This window comes from Nelumbo nucifera, chromosome 2, assembly GCF_055504915.1.
Source record: "Nelumbo nucifera cultivar China Antique chromosome 2, China Antique-T2T, whole genome shotgun sequence".
Classification (NCBI taxonomy): Eukaryota; Viridiplantae; Streptophyta; class Magnoliopsida; order Proteales; family Nelumbonaceae; genus Nelumbo; species Nelumbo nucifera.
In genome coordinates, this window is record NC_142650.1 from 6,947,429 (window position 1) to 6,965,391 (window position 17,963).

General features: G+C 40.3%; 1 protein-coding gene across 2 annotated transcripts in view; it reads left to right on the forward strand.

Annotated features, from left to right (window-relative positions):
- LOC104594775 (tRNA ligase 1) overlaps positions 1-17,963 on the forward strand; it is a 160,968-nt gene that overhangs the window by 57,287 nt on the left and 85,718 nt on the right. For both annotated transcript variants that reach the window (XR_016082738.1, XM_010255245.3), the window contains exon 14: positions 14,934-15,115. Coding sequence is in view for 1 of the 2 variants with exons in the window: in XM_010255245.3 (XP_010253547.1) it covers positions 14,934-15,115 (182 nt within the window). In the remaining variant the exon portion in view is untranslated. The remainder of the gene's footprint in view (positions 1-14,933; positions 15,116-17,963) is intronic.

A 17,963-nucleotide genomic window follows, 5' to 3' on the forward strand; every position in this document is an offset into this window, starting at 1 on the left:
TTAAGGACTTTGGTGATCTCCAATACTTTCTTGGCATTGAAGCTGCAAGATCTAAGAAGGGAATTTTTTTTGTCACAAAGGAAATATGTACACTTGCTTCATGAAGTTGGGAAATTAGGGTGTAAACTTGTAGAAACTCTAATTGATCCCAACCACAAGTTGAGTGTGACTTGTTGAGTTTGGGCCGATTGTTTGGCCCAACTTTGTTTTATTTTTATTTTCTTTATTCAATTAGGAAGTTATTGGGCCTTAGGTCCATTAGTTATGTTAAGTTGTGACTGTTCAGCTACTTCAAGTAGCCGACCTACTAAGGGTATTATTGTACTTCTTCATTCTTTTTTTATAAGTATATAAATCAAAAAGGGGGGGGGAGATCAATTCAATTCTGGTGACATCCCATTCTCTTCTACTTCTTCTTCTCTTCCTTTCTCTTGCTGAAACCTTTCAGCTTCTTTTCTTTTCTTCACAAAGATCATATCAAAAACAACTTTCTGCAATTTCTACTTGGTACCGGAGTAGGCTGAAAGCTACTTGAGCTGCTCCATCATGCAGCCCTAGATTGGCCGATTGCATGGTGAGGTGAGAGGCTGATCGAAGACCTCAGTTAAGCCCAGTTTTTGGATTTTTTGGTGGATCTATATTGCCTTGTAGCTGGTTTAGGGTTTTCCACCAAATTCAGGAAGAACTGGAAAAGGGGGAGAGTCCTATTTTTGTAGGACTCTTCAATTTTGACCTAGGAAGTGGTGCCCCAGTTTTTTAGGGTTTCTTGAAGTTTTCTGAAGAGGGCGGTTCAAGTCCCATCTATTTTGGAGGCCTTTGGAGGGAGCAGTTGCTTCTTCTCTCTCTTGTAGGGTACCAGAAGGGTGTCTGTGGTGCCTGAAGGAGATTATTACATATTTTTCCATCTTAAAGTGATTTTCTAACCCTTTTTTGTGAATAATGGAGGGTCATAGAGTTGAAAACAAATCGGGGAGTGAGATGGGACAAGGGGAAGGAGGTTTCAGAGACCTTTTCAGGGTTGGGACCATCACTACAGTTAAGTTAGATGGTACAAACTATTTAGAATGGTCACAATCTGCCAAGATGGCCATTGGTGCTTGTGGGAAGTTGGGGTATATCACTGGTAAGGAAGTGAAACCTGAGACTAACTACTCCCGATGGGTACAAGAGAATTATATGGTAATGACTTGGTTGTGTAATTCTATGCTTTCCTATATAAGTAAAAACTTTTTGTGGGCTAACACAACTAAGGAAATTTGGGATGGGGTTGCAGAAACCTATTCACAGAGTGAGAATGTTTTTAGGGCCTACTAGTTGAGAAACTAGGTTATTGCTACCAGTCGGGGAGATAAACCTATTGTTGTTTATTTTTTGGATCTTAAAACCCTATGGCAGGAGATTGATCATTTGGAGACGGTGGTTTGGGAAAGTAGCAAGGATGCAACAACCTATCAGAAGCTCTTAGAGAAGAATAGAGTCTTTGAATTTCTTGTTGGTCTTAACCTAGAGTATGACATCGCAAGGCAACATATCCTTTCCAGAGATAGTGTTACTCTCTCTCAGGCATATGCCTTTGTATCAGGAGAAGAGAGTAGGAGGAATGTGATGATGAAGAATTCGGGTCTTGAGTAGTTGGCTATGGTTAGTACTGTGAAACCTAAATAGAGCAGAAACAGGGGTGGAAATGAAATCAAGAAGGAAGATAAGAAGGATTTGATCTGTGACTACTGTAAGAAGCCTAAACACACGAGAGATACCTGTTGGAAGCTTCACCCTCACTTTGTGCTGAATAGACTCAAAAACAAGAAGGGAAATGTGAACATGGAAGTAACTAGTGACTTGCTTGGACCTCCTACTACAACTACTTTGGAGTCTGTTGTAGCTGCTGCAGTGAGGGCCGAATTGGAGAGATATGGGCAGTTACTTAATCAACGAGGTACATTCAACTTTAATCCATTATCAGGTGGACAACTAGGTATAGGTGGATATGGTGGTGGACATTTTACTTCTTTTGTCCATACAGGTAGTTCACATGCCACTGCAAACTATGTTTCTCCTACAGGTAAGGAGGGACCTCCTTGGATTATAGATTCTAGAGCCTCAGAGCATATGGCTCATATTTCCACCATTTTCTCCTCTTACCAACTTTGCTCTGGCAGAGATAGAGTTTCCATAGCTGATGGATCTCATATTCCCACTACTGGGAAGGGGTCTGTCTAGATAATTGACTCCATTTCCCTACCCTCTGTCCTCCATGTACCCAGATTAAGTACTAACTTGTTATCTATTAGTAGTTTGGTTAAGATTTTGAATTGGTCAGTGATTTTTTCTCTTGGGCATTATATTTTGCAGGATCTGGTTTCAAAGAGGATGATTGGGAGTGGTCGTAAGGTGAATGGATATTGAGTTAGAGTCTGTGGGTCAAATTATGCTTTGGCATAATCAGTTGGGGCATTTGTCTTTTCCTTCTTTGCGTTTCTTATTTCCAAAGTTATTTGAGTCTGTTAATTTGTCCAGTTTAGTGTGTGAAGGTTGTCAACTTGGAAAACATTGTAGACATTCCTTTATAGCTAGTAATAAAAGATGCTCATATGCTTTTGATGTTGTCCATACTGATGTGTGGGGACCATACCATGTTCCTTCTATGGGTGGCTATCAGTACTTCCTTTTATTTGTCGATGATTTTTCTCGATATTCTTAGATTTACTTGATGAGATCCCGTGATGAGGTGCCATCCTTGGTTCGACAGTTTCATCAGATGGTGCTAACATGGTTTGGGGTACGAGTTATTCAGGTCAGACAATGCCAAGGAATATTTTGGAAAGAACTTTGCTTCATATCTATCAGAGTATGGAGTAATTCATCAAAGCAGTTATTCTTACACTCCACAGCAAAATGGTGTGGTAGAAAGGAAGAACAAACACATTGTAGAGATTGCGAGGAGCATGATGATAACATCTACTGTTCCAGTTCGATTTTGGGGTGATGTTGTTTTCACAGCAGTTTTTGTGATTAATAGGGTGCCTTCTCGTGTTCTTGGATGTAGCACCCCATTCAGCCTTCTTTTTCCTGAGGGGGAGATGTTCCACATTCCTCTCAAGGTTTTTGGCTATGTTTGCTTTGTTCATGTTCTTGGTTCTCACTGCTTGAAGCTTGATCCGAAGGCAAAGAAGTGTGTTTTTCTTGGGTATGCAGAAAATCAGAAAGGATACTGTTGCTATGACCCAGTCTCTGGGAGTCGGTATGTTACTATGGATGTCACCTTTTTTGAATCCACACCTTTCTTTCAGAGGGGTTCTTCTCAAGGGGAGTGTTTTGGGGAAGGAAGTGAGTAGTCTATTCCTCCGGTTCTAGTCCTTGTGTTCAACTCTTGTGCTTGACCTTCTTATGTCTAATCCTCTTATGTCACCTACTTTACCACCTCCCTTGCATCTTGTTTCTCAGTGCTTCTCACGACATCGCCTACGACTTCACGGGGAGGTTGATTCCATAGCAAAAGAACCCACATCACTTCCTATCGACTCCTTGGAGACTCTAGGTTCGGCTGACATTGACTCAGGTATTCCTCTTGCTCCCTCTGATGTTTTAGTTCCTATTGATTCCACTAACCCCATTACAAATGACCTTGACGTTCTTATTGCACTCAGAAAAGGGAAGAGAAAGTGTACTATCATTGTACCTCACAGTCTCTCTCCTATAGTGGACTTTCTCCTTCTTATCGATCCTTCCTTTCTTTTCTCGACTTTGTGTCTATACCCAAGGGTGTCGATGAGGCTTTCTCCAAACCTAAGTGGAGGAAAACTATGCAGGAAGAAATGGAAGCTTTAATTAAAAATATGATGTGAGAGATTGTGGATTTACCAGAGGGCAAGGAGACAGTTAGATGCAGATGGGTTTATACAATTAAATACAAGGCAGATGGAAGTATAGAAAGGTATAAGGCAAGACTGGTTGCCAAAGGGTACACTCAAACCTATGGGATTGACTACTTAGAGACTTTTGCACCAGCTACAAAAATGAATTCTATTCAGATCCTTCTCTCTCTTGCTGCTACATTCTCTTGGCCCCTTTTCCAACTTGATGTGAAAAATGCCTTTCTTAATGGGGACCTGTAAAAAGAGGTATATATGGATCTTCCTGTTGGTTTCTATAGAGATGCTGAAAAGGGAAAGGTATGCAGATTGAAGAAGTCTCTTTATGGTTTGAAACAATTACCCAGAGCATGGTTTGACAGGTTTAGAAAGACCTTGATTGCTTTTGGCTATACTTAGACTCAATCAGACCATACTTTGTCTGTGAAGCGGATGGGGTCCCTGGTATCTTTTCTGATAGTCTATGTGGATGACATTGTGGTTACAAAAAATGACCTGAGTGAGATTGATAGTTTGAAGAAGAATCTGCACAGAGAATTTGAAATTAAGGATCTTGGGGAGTTGAGGTATTTCTTGGGCATTGATGTAGCAAGATCAAAGCATGGAATTTCTATCTCACAAAGGAAGTATGTTCTGGACCTTTTACAAGAGACAAGGAAACTTGGAACAAAGGCAGCTAGTACTCCTATTGATCAGAATCACAAAATTAATGCACCAGAAAGTGAGCTGGTGAAGGACATTGGGAGATATTAGAGACTAGTGGGGCGGTTGTTATATTTATGTATGACACGACCAGACATCTCTTATGTAGTGGGTGTGGTGAGTCAATACATGCAGGCCCCACGATTTCAGCACTAGGAGGCTGTTGACAGGATTCTTGCTTACCTGAAGGGACACCCAGGTAGACGCATACTTTTTGTTGACCATGGATAGTTGAAGCTTGAGGCTTACATAGGTACTGATTGGGTAGGATGCCTAGATGACAAGAGATCTACATCAGGAGTCTGCACTCTTGTTGGAGGCAATCTGATTTCGTGGAAAAGTAAGAAACAAACAGTTGTGGCAAGGTCAAGTGCAGAAGCTGAATACAGAGCTATGGCACACGGAGTTTCAGAGCTCCTCTTGATCCGTTCCTTGCTAGGAGAAATTGGGATTGAGGCAGAAGAACCTATGATGCTATACTATGATAATCAAGCAACAATTAACATTGCACACAACCCATTTCAGCATGATAGGACAAAGCACATTGAAGTGGACAGACATTTCATAAGAGAGAGGGTGACTTCAGGGGAAGTTTATCTTCCATATGTTGCTTCTGATTTGCAATTTGCTGATGTTCTTACAAAAGGTGTTGTAAGAAATAAGCTGGAGCATGATCTATGCAAGTTGGGAATGTGTGACATTTACTCCCAACTTGAGGGGGAGTGTTGAATTTGGGCCGATGATAAGTTGTTTGGCCCAGCTTTGTTTTATTTTTATTTTCTTTATTCAGTTAGGAAGTTATTGGGCCTTAGGCCCATTAGTTTATGTTAAGTTAAGTTGTAATTGTTCAGCTACTTAAAGTAGCCGAACTACTAAGGGTATTATTGTACTTCTTCATTCTTTTTTATAAGTATATAAATCAAAAGGGGGGGGGGTGGCCAGATCAATTCAATTCTGGCGACATCCCATTCTCTTCTACCTCTTCTTCTTTTCCTTTCTCTTGCTGAAATCTTTCAGCTTCTTTTCTTTTCTTCACAAAGATCATATCAAAAACAACTTTCTGCAATTTCTACTTTACTGAAGGAGAAGCTATTCTAGATAGAGGGGTATATCAGAGATTGGTGGGCCACCTTTTGTATCTCTACTTGACTAGACCTAACATATCCTATGTTGTTGGAGTGGTTAGCCAATATATGCATGAACCTAGGACCTCTAATATGTAGGTAGTTAGGGTTGTAATCAGTTCGGACTCGGATCAGATGCAGCAAAATCTGCATCCAATCCAATTATTGATAGCATATATCCGAATCCAATCTGAAATTTGATCGGATTTAAAGACTCGGATTCGAATCTAATTCCTAACAAACTTGGATCGGATTCGGATTTAATTCGACTCTGCTACAAACTTTTTAAAATATTAGAAACATTGAAAATTTATTTATTTTTTAACCTTTATATATAATAAATTAATATAAACATAACACACTAAACTTATTATATACATAAATTCACATATAATATAATATATAGAATATATTTTTTATAAGTTTAAATATATAATTATATAAAACTTATATATTAAAATTAGTGAATGTTATATTATAATCAGATTCGAATTTTAATCAAATCGGATGTCAGATCGGGTCTCGGATTTTCGGGTACCATTGACAACACTACAAGTAGTTAATAGAATCTTAGCCTATCAGAAAGGATGCCCTAGTAAAGGGACGTTGTATTCCAATCATGACCATCTAAAGATCGAGTGTCTCGGGGAGCATGCATGAATTGGCTAATGCAGCTGACTGCATATGCAATATATGGCCGAGTCATGAATAGGTACAAAAGTTTCCCAAAAAGTCTCTGAAAGATTCCTTTGTCTTCTAACAATGTCCCTTCTGAGGCTGAGTTTATGACTCATATCAATAGGAGTAGCAACTGGTCTAGCACCCGTCTTTCTAGTTTCAGAGAGCAAGTCAAGAACATACTTCCTTTGGGAGATAAAAATCCCATCCTTGGATCGAGCCACTTCTATGCCAAGAAAGTATCTCAATTCCCCCAAATCTTTAATCTCAAACTTTGTATGGAGAAAAGATTTTAGATCATGAATTCCTGAAACATCATTACCAGTCACTACAATATCATCTACATACACAATGAGGTATATTGCTAGAGGTCCACTCCTCTTCACAAAAAGAGTATGATCGGACTATGTCTGCACATAACCAAAGTTAACAAGTGCTGTTCTAAATCTCTCAAACCATGCTCTAGGGGACTGTTTTAGTCCATAAAGAGATAGAACCCGAATTGTATTGAGCTTTGCTACCGGGGCAAAGGTTTCTTTGTAGTCAATCCCTTCTTTCTGAGTAAACCCCTTTGCCACAAGTCTGGCCTTGTACCTTTCGATGGACCCGTCCTCCCTATGCTTTACAGTAAACACCCACTTGCACCCAACAGTGGTCTTCCCCTCTGGCAGATCCACCAATTCCCAAGTTCTTGCTTTCATTAGGGCTTTCATCTCTTCATTCATAGCTTCTTTCCACCTTGGATCAGACACAACCTCTGAGTACCTAGAAGGAACACGCACAGAGGAAAGAGCAGACACAAAGGAGTGATAGGTAGGAGATAAATGTGAGTAAGAAACAAAATCAACAATGGGGTGTTGGGTGGTGCAAGAGCGGATAGGCTTACGGAGAGCAATAGGAAGATCCAAATCAGAAGTATGAGAGTTGAAATTACCTTGGATTGTAGAGACAGATTGATCCGAGTCCAACTGGTTGTTGTCATGAGGTTGAGAACCCCTTTTCCTTCTGTTGTATGTAAGTATCTCTTTTTGTTGCCTACTGGAGCCTTCAAGAACATCTGCAGCATCAGGAGAGGTAACTGGAACAGTGGGAGCCTTACTGGGTTGACCCGGAATGTCACAACAAGGAGTAGGAGGAGAGGATGGAAGACCCGAGGCATATAGAGGAACAAAAAAGGAGGGAGAATGAGAATCCTCTTCCATCCCACTAGTCTCCCCCTGAAGAGGATTCTGAGAAGACTGAAAATAGGGTTGAGACTCAAAGAAGACCACATCTTTGGTGACATACTTTCTCTTGGAAACAGGGTCATAACACTTGTAACCCTTTTGTGTAGGAGAGCACCCCAAGAATATTCCCTTTGTAGCCTTAGGATCCAGCTTGGTCTTCTTTGGATCCTTCACATGTATGAAACATATACAGCCAAATACCCGAGGAGGAAGGGGAAAGTCTGGAAGAGTGGCGCACAAAACAGAAAAAGGGGTTTTCATACCCAACACCTTAGATGGCATCCGGTTTATCAGATATGATGCAGAAAGTACAGCTTGAGACCAGTATTGCTTGGGGACTTTGTGCTGGAATAGTAAGGCTCGAACTGTCTCCAATAGATGTCTATTCTTGCGCTCAACAACCCCATTCTACTGAGGAGTATAAGCACAGGATGACTGATGTAGTATGCCAGCATCTTCCATGAATAAGTTCAAGGATTTTTCAAAGTATTCAACAGCATTGTCTGACCTGAATTGCTTAACCTTCTTATTAAACTGTGTTTCAGTCATCTTGCAAAATGCCATGGTTATCCGTGGTACTTCATCCCGTCCTTTTAATAGGTAAATCCATGTACAACGAGAGTAGTGGTCAATAAAACTGATAAAGTACCGGAAGCCATCAAAGGAAACAATGGGTGAAGGGCCCCAGACATCAGAATGAACCAAATCAAAAGGAGCACAAATTTCATTGCTGGAAATTGGATACACAGTTCTACATTGTTTTGACATTTGACATACTTCACAGGTTAGACTCTGACTTGGAATGCCCTTAAACAATTTGGGAAACAACATTTCTAATGAGGAGAAAGACACATGACCTAGCCTAGCATGCCAAAGATGCAGCTTAGCTATTGACTCCACACTTTCCGGATTACTAGCAGCAGATGCTTGTAAGGCTGAGCCGATGTCTGCATCAAGGTAGTAGAGGCCTCCATACTCATGACCGCACCCAATCGTTCTCCTTGTCAATCTGTCCTGGAAGACACAATGAGTAGGAAAAAATGTTATACTACAGTTCAAATTTTTGGTAAGTTTTGAAACAGACAAAAGATTTGAGGTAAGACTGGGAACATGTAAAACTGATTTAAGAGAGAGGTCCTTGCTTATGTCAACAATTCCCTTTCCAAAGATAGTAGAAAAAGACCCGTCAGCAACTCTCATCTTATCCTGACCAGACAACAAATGATATGAAGAGAATAGAGAAGACATGTGTCATATGGTCAGTAGCACCGGAATCAATAACCTAAGAAGTAGAGTCAATAGAGCCTGTGGCACTGAAGGCAGAGGCTGTACCTGATCTAGCAAGAGATGTAGAAGCAAATGAATTATTTCTTAGACGGGCTAATGCCCTGCTAAGGGCCTCAACCTCACTAGCAGTGAAGCCCAAAGTACCAGTTCTAGAGGAATCAGCAACCTGTCCCATAGGAGAAGAAGACACTGTTGGTGTATTTTGTGAGTTGTCATCATTGTTGCTGGTGACAAAATTCCCACTTGCCGCAGGCCTGTTATCTCTAGAAGAAACATCTCTGGGTATTGAAGACATCTTGACTGCAGCCACTGTGTAGGTGACACTGATTAAGACTAGCCGAAGCAGTTCTGAAGGTTCTGAACCAGTTCTGGAGCAGATCTGATTAGCTGAAATGATCACATCAGGTTCTGACAGCACTTGACACAGTTTCAGACTTGCCGAGACTGTCACAGTTCTGAAACAGTTCAGTTACAACAGCAAGCAAGGAGTTCTGGGCTGGTAACCGACCTGAAGCTAAGGGTTCTCAACTATTGTGCTATGCAGACTCCACTTGAACTTCGAGTACTGCAACTGTAAAGAGAGTGCCCTTCCTTGCGGCCAATACTAGGACTGCTGACATCAGTCCTCAACTAGGGTTCACAGTGCTGAACAATCTGGAGCTGGCAGCTCCCTAGGTAATCTCACAGCAGTGGTGAGGGGTTTTGGACTGATAACCACCCTGAACTTGGAGCTGTTTGCCACATTGCTATGCTGGTAGAAGTGTTCACAGTGCTGGTAGAACACTAGATAGACTTCACTTGGGCTGAACCAAAAACTGCAACAGTTCGGGTACAGTAGCGAGTGAACAGTTCGAGGCTGCAACAGTAGCAAGTGAACAGTGGGTTCTGTAGAAGAAGCTAAATCTGTGCGAGTCTTGCTGGAGCACCGAAGCTGCAACTGTAGAAGTAGCTAAGCCCCTTTCGGCTAGTGCTAGGACTGCTGAAATCAGTCCTCAACTAGGTCTGTCCTACCCAGACCTCTCTCAGTAGCCAAATAACTACTATTTGCTGGAAATAACCTAGTAGGACATCTACTTCTGGGTCTTACTTCCCTTGAGTCCTACAACCAAGAGAAACCCTAGGTTCAAACTTGCTTTACTCTCTTACACCCCTAGGTCTTCACTGCAGCAACCCAGAAAAGGAAGAGAGAAGATGAAAAGACAGCAAGAGAAGAGAGTGTGTGCCGGCTGAAACCAGGAAGAAGCTAATGCTCTCATACCATGAAAGCTAAATTACTGTAGCCGAAGTAGCAGAAAAGAGAAGAAGAAGAAGAAGAGATGCTGGAATGTCGAACTCTACTGCTCAGTCGACAGTACTATTATTTATATTATGATGTAGTACAATGATACAGGAAGTTACTAGAATGCCCTTGATTAGTGATGGGACACCCAGACAACTTAAAACATTAAACAGGATTAGGCCTGTTAACAAAAGCCCAGTACAGGACAACTTAAACTTAAGTATAGGCTAATAAGAACTCTTATCAGCCGAATACTCTTACATACAAAGACTTCAATCCAACAGACAATTCACAAGACTCACAATGAAGACTGGACAAACTAATTCCCTTAAACAGTTCAGGGAATAGATGACTCAAGGCAGAAAAAGACAGATGACCAAAACGACGATGACACAACATAATCCGACTAACAGACTCTGAAGAGATAGATTCGAGAGCAACATTCCCAAGATGATCAGTGCATTGTCCCGGAGTATCAAGCAGGTATATTCCGTTCGCCTCATGGCCACTCCCAATCACCTTTTGAGACTCCAGATCCTGAAAAACACAGTAGGAAGGAAAAAATGTTACACAACAGTTTAGTGACTTGGTTAAACTACTCACAGACAACAGATTTGTATTTAGTTTAGGTACATGGAGGGCAGAAGGTAGGAACAAGGAATCCGTAGCCTTGATGGTTCCCTTACTAGAGATAGGGGCAAGTGAACCATCAGCTAAAGTGATTTTATCACGTCCAGGAAGCAAGTCATATGAAACAAACAAGGTAGACAGATTGGTCATATGGTCAGAAGCTCCTGAGTCAATAATCCAAGGGATCTTGAAATTACCTGAAGTGGTAGCATGATTGGCAGAAGCCCTTATACCTGAATGAGCAAATGCTGAAGCAACAAAATTTCCTGAAGGGTTGGAAGGAGAGATTACATCACTCAGCTGACTGATCATCTTCCTAAACTTTTCATATTCTGCTCTCATGGCTGCCAACTGTGCAGAAGCAGACATCTCTTCACTATCTGGTCCGGCAGCTACATTTGCACTTCCTGATCTTTTACTATCATGTTTTTCCTGAAACCGAATGGGAACAAGATTAGGATGTAATTTCCAGCACTTGTCTTTGGTGTGTTTCAGCTTCTTGTAGTATTCACATATAACTTCTTTCTTTCCTATGCCACCAGAAGTTCCAACATTCCCTTTAGGTTTAATCCCTATATTGGCAAAGTGATCATTAATATCAGCCCCTTGAACCTGGACAACCCTTCTGCTCTCTTCACTACTCACCAATGCATAAGCTTGTGATAAAGAGACACACTCCTTGGAAAGAATATTCTGTTTTGTGATATCATATTCTGGGTTTAGTCCAGTTAAGAACTCAAATACCCTGTTCCTTTCAACCAATTTTCTGTTGGTCTCTGCATCATTGGTGGTGTCCCAAGTTACAGCTTCTATTAGGTCAATCTCTTGCCATAGGAACTTCAGGGTTGAGAAATATACAGCAAGAGGTTTCTCCCCTTGCCTTAAATTCTTTACATCACTTCTCAATTTATATGCCCGGGCCACATTGAGTTTTTGGGAATTGGTTTCTGCAACACTGTCCCAAATTTCTTTTGCTGAATTCATCCATAGGTAGTGTTGGTTGATTTGTGGCTGCATTGAGTTCACAAGCCACCCAATGACAGTGTAATTTTCTTGCATCCACTTCTCATAGGATGGATCATCTTCTGGGGGAGCCTTCTTACTCCCGGAAATGAACCCCCACTTTCCTCTACTACATACATGAATCTTTATTGATTGTGACCATGCCAGATAATTAGTTCCATCTAGTTTAACTGTGGTCACAGTCAATAAGGAATCACTTGGAGTCCCCTGAACCAGTCCATATTCAGCACCACTTTTGTTTTCAAACTCTGAGGAGTACATCATATAAACACTCCAAATATGATTTCAGATGACTTCTACAAGTATACTGAATGAGGACAAGAAGGCAACACACTGAGTTCAGCCGACCACAAGAAGGCAATACACTGAGTTCAGCCTTCAAGAAGTAAACATAAACTTCTCGGCACTCAGCCGAAGTACCTTTTCAAATCTGGACTTCAAGGTAAATACCACTTGGTATTGCTGAAATAGCCCTTTTTACAAACACAGTGTGGGCAATAGAGACAACCCCACTATCAAAAAGAAAAAGGCCTCAAGAACAGTTCGTACAGCCCCCAAAAACAGCCAAATATAAGTAACAATCCACAGTCTTGTTACAATGATGTTTCGGCAGTTTTGACAGTCCAAGAAGGAGTGAAAAACAGCCCAGAAATTTCTGGGTTAAACCAGATTCAATGGTAGCCGAAGGTAGTACAGAACAACCAGAGTTTTCGGACACTTCAACAGTCCAAACACAGCCGAGAGTAATACAGAACAACCAGAGATTTTCGGACACTTCAACAGTCCAAACACAGTCAAAAGTAATACAGAACAACCAGAAAACTGAGCACAACTTACAGTTCGAGCTTCAAAACAGAACCGAGCTGTTCCCCTTCCTTTTTTTTTTTCTCTGATTCTTCCTGGCCACCGAACCACTTCTCCAAGAGATTCTAGTCTTGGGCACTTCCAATGACCTCCAAGAATCAGGCAATACGAGCCTAAGCTTCCGGCCCTAGAATATTGAAGTTCGGGTATGCTCTGATACCATGAAGAAAACTGAAGAGAGGAGAGCTTGAGAGTTCGGCAATGAGGGTCTGAGAATGAGAGTTTCGAACCTACACTCTCTCAGCACCCTAACACTATTTTATTAAGATATATTTGAATAATTACAAGGAGGCCCTTAGTTGGGCAAGAATTTACAAAGAACTTAATATAGACAGGATGGGCCCAGAATAAGGCCCATTACAGAAAAACATAAATAACAAGAAAGAATAAACAACCTATGGGCCATTTGGCCCATCTTCTCTACACTATTCTCTCACAACATTGACCAGCTATTGAAACTTATCGTTGTGTAGTGTAGGACCCACATATATCTCAATTTAAACCAACAGGGTTCAGCCCACATACTAAAGTACATGGGCTGCATTCACTAGGTCTAACTTAGTGAATTGTCCCTACACTAAGTGTATGTCTAACTTAGGCCCAAATTTGTCCCAACAAGTGTCATAAAATTGTCTTGAACTTCAGCCATCCTATGAGCCCTCTACTCAAATAGATCCCGGGATTAAAACCATTTTGCAAACTCTTTACCAGAATAAACTATTTATAAGTATAAGTACATTTTGCAAATCCGATTTCAAAACAAGTTGAAATCCATTGTCGGCATTTTTAGGTTTCCATAAGAGAGAGTGTACTCTGGGATATTCTCTTTGTTTGACAAAATGGCTAATTCTATCACAATGATCACTCACTCAAGTGGCTTCTTAATCTAGTTCTGGTCCAACATACTCAAGTATTTGACCCCAAAAGGATCTCATTAGTTGGTACATCAAAAGCAGGCCGGTCTAACACATCAAAAGCAGACCTCTGTCTCCAAGGTCCAAGGTAAAATTGGAAATGGTCATGTTCTGTATTTCTTAAACACCCACCCACTATACCTTAGGTCTAACCCGAGCAGTTGAGACAAACTGCTTCACCACTACAACAGTACAGGAGTGTCAACCTTGATATGATAAAACTCCCCCAAGTTCATCATTTGGCTGAGAACACTTAAGATTACAAGTCTCATAAATGTACAACTAAGGGGTAATTCATGGAAACACACCATAACACGCATGAAATAAAATGTACTGATTTTATTCAACAACAAATGTTAGTATACATCAAACTGATGTAGCCAATGGCATACACTGTCTAATCAATAACCATAGCCAATTTGGGTTGGAGGGCTGATCCCTAGAAAAGGCCTATCCACACTACACACCATTTTTAGAAAGACTATTTGATCCACCCCTCCCAAAACATTGGGTAGTGGTTCTTTTATAAGCTAGCATATTGGTTGGTCTTCCCTTTGAATGAGATGCTTATTTTGGACAAGAAAAGTAACTACACCAAGCATGACAGCATCTATACATTCACAACTAAAATATCCAAGGTAGACAAAATATTTGAGTCAAAAGGTGAGTGATTTACATCTTCCAACATAAGTTGATCTATCAACCAGTCCACAAAGAGTGATCCTATGTCCTATATCATAAGAAGTGTTTATATTATCCCTTCTTTTCCCTTTAAAAACTCTTGTTTTACTTACATCCTATATTCCCCAATAAATGCCAATTTGAGTAGTACTACAAAAAATATTTTACCATATAACACCTGCATAACGAAAACCACAGAAAGAGAAGACATCATGAAGATGAGCAGGTCTGGACATTAAATACATGTGATACATATTCTTCATGATTGTTGCACATGAAGCTATCTTGTAATTCAAAAATTGCCTATTCTTCAAATGGTCCACTATCAGAATATTATCAAGTGAAAGTAGGAATGCTGACACATTTTATTCTTGCTGGATTGACCCAACACCCTTTATATATGAGTGTTCCACATGATTTCTCATCAATGCTTCATAAAAAGACTTGACTAAAAAGAACCCATTCACATTTTTTCCCCATCGTGCATCTGGAGAAGAGGGTATTTTATTTTATTCTAACTTGCCAAATAGATTTATGTACTCTTCTGTTTCTTTTGTCATATCACTATTTCAATACATGCTTGTGCAATAAGATTGTTTGCTGTATCTAGCTTATGGATAGGTCTATTGTTAATAAATCTATTTTCCTCTCAGGTTTTTTTGTTGATATAAACTTATTCAAGGTGAATAAGGAGAAAGCTGCTGAATTTGCAAAAGACAGTAACATGCTAGTCAGGAACATCAATGGTAACTACAACAGAAGTACATCAGGAGCATATGGTTTGGATAATGAAGATGGAAATTTAATGATCAAATTAAAATTTCTTACATACAAGGTATACACATTTTTTTTTGTTAATGAAACAACTTGATATAGGCTTATAGCTGCAACCTTTGGAAAATAAGTGTATGGAATGGACCATTGTTGGCAATACATGGTTTGGTAAACAAGATAATCTAATTAGAGGAAGTAGAATGTAGGTTGAATCATCACGCCCAATAAGAGTGAGGGAAAGGCCAGATTGGTTTTTGGTTCTTTTCTCATGTTGAGAATGTTTATGTATGGGCTTATTGTCTTTTGCATCCTTTTGTATGGATAATAACATACCTCTCTTCAACATTAGAGCCCTCCGAGGGTCTTGGAAAAAGCTTCCCCTACTAACCTTCATACCAGGAAGACCTACTGACATCAGCCCACTGCCAGATGATGTTAGTAGCTCATATAGGTGGTAGCACCAACTCTTGAATCTGGTATAGTCGGATGCACCATGATTTTAGGAAGTTTTGTTATGGTTCTTATAGGGGTTTGAAGCTTCTATGATTTATTCCTGGATTTTTTAATAAAAAATGGTAGAAATACATATTTGATGTTTAAGGATTTTCTGTGCACCTAAAATTTTTTCCTTGCATGAGATTTATTTCCCCTGTGCACATTTTTTAGTGATGGGAAGTTTCTTCACAATTTCTAAACCCTGGATGATTTTTGGGAGATTTTGTCTCTCCCTTTATTGTTGTCAGCCAGTTTTTTTGGCCTCCTTTTGTTTCTTAACCAAGATTTGACCTTTTTATTTAAGTCTATTGTGTGCCGATTGGTTGTTGGAGTGTTGTTGGTGATCAAGATGCTAGTCTGTGGGTCATGAAGTCATCCAAGGATATACAGGTTGTTTTCAGTGTTAATTAGACATGTCAACACTTCTAGTGGTATGATAACCACCATAAAACTTGATGGGACCAATTTTTTGGAATGGTCCCAATTTTTCAAGCTTACCATTAGAGGAAGAGATAAGTGGGGTTTCATTACAGGGAAGGAAGTGAAGTTGAAGCCTGAAGACCAAAAATTTCCCATGTGGGAGTAGGACAGTTTGTTGGTAATGTCTTTGCTGGTTTGCTCTATGCAGTCACATAACACCCATAAATACACACTCCTCTCCATTGCCAAGGATATTTGGGTACTACCACCTATTCCTAGGCAAGAAATACAACCTGAGTGTATTAGCTTAGGAGAGAGGCTTGCAGTATGCATTAGGGGGAGAGGACAATGGCCATGTGTTTTTCTTCTCTACAGTCACTCTAGGAAGAAATAGATCACTTGGCAGCCTTGGAATGGAAGGATCTTGAAGATGGAAGCAGTACTGGAAGTATATTGAGAAGAAAAGTTTCTTTGATTTCCTAGCTAGATTGAATCCTGAGTTTGACTTTACCAAGAAGCATATATAGTGCTCTTGACAGTAAATCTGATTTAAGATTACAGCAAAAGAGAAGAGAAGAGAAGAGGAGAGAAGAGAAGAGAAGAAGGAAGAAAGAAGAAGGATTGAGGCAATGGAACAGTGCTGGCAGCGCCCGCTTCATTATAATATATAGGGCACAAAAATAAGAAGGGAAATGACCCTTGTGCCCCTACTAAGTGATGGTACAATAATATATTAAAATAAAAAAGGCTTTGATCAGACAAACAGACCCTAACAAACATAAAATCAATTATTTCAACACTCCCCCTCAAGTTGGAGCATAGATGTCAATCATGCCCAACTTGTCACACAAATCATTATGCTGCACATGATGAAGACCTTTGGTGAAGATGTCTGCAAGTTGTTCTTCTGAGCTGACATATGGGGTGCACACTTCTCCATTTACAAGTTTCTCTCTAATAAAATGCTTGTCCACTTCAATGTGTTTCGTCCTATCATGGAGGATTGGATTAGCTGCAATGTTGATAGCAGCCTTGTTGTCGCAATAGAATGACATAGGGCTGCTAACTGTAAAACCCAGTTCTCCTAACAGATTTCTTATCCACATGATTTCAGCAAATCCATGAGACATAGCTTTGTATTCTGCTTCAGCACTAGACCTAGCCACCACACTTTGCTTCTTACTTCTCCATGTGACTAGTTTTCCCCTAGGTCATCAACTGTCCCTGCCCAATCAGCATCAGTATATACCTCCACCTTTAAATGTCCATGTTTCTGGAACAGCAAACCAGCTCCAGGAAACTTCTTGAGGTATTTGAGGATCCTCTCTGCAGCTTCAAAGTGAGTTGTCCTAGGATTGTGCATGAACTGACTAAGGACACCCACTGCATAAGCAATATCAGGCCTGGTCATAGACAAATACAAGAGTCTCCCTACAAGTCTCTGAAACTTCTTCACATCTTTCAAGAACTCTCCCTGACTGTCTCCCAGATGATGGTTAGGTTCAATTGGTCTCACCCCCAGTTTGCCTGTATCTTCTAGTAGATCTAGTACATATTTCCGTTGGGAAATAAAGATGCCCTTGTGAGAGCGGGCAACTTCAATTCCAAGGAAATAACGTAAGGGTCCTAGATCTTTCACCTCAAATTGAGTGGCTAAGAACTTTTTTAGTCTTTGTATTTCAGCCTCCCAATCTCCTGTGATCACTATGTCATCCACATACACAATTAGAGCTGCAATTTTCCCTTCACCTTTCTTCACAAATAATGCATGATCTGACTGGCATTGTTTGAACCCCATCTGTTGAACTGCTAAGTGGAACTTACTAAACCAGGCCCGAGGAGATTGTTTCAGCCCATATAAAGATTTTTTTAACTTGCACACTTTTTATTCACTGCCTTTAGCACAAAAACCTGGAGGTTGGGTCATGTACACTTCCTCTTCTAGGTCACCATTCAAGAAAGCATTTTTGATGTCGAATTGGTGAAGTTCCCAG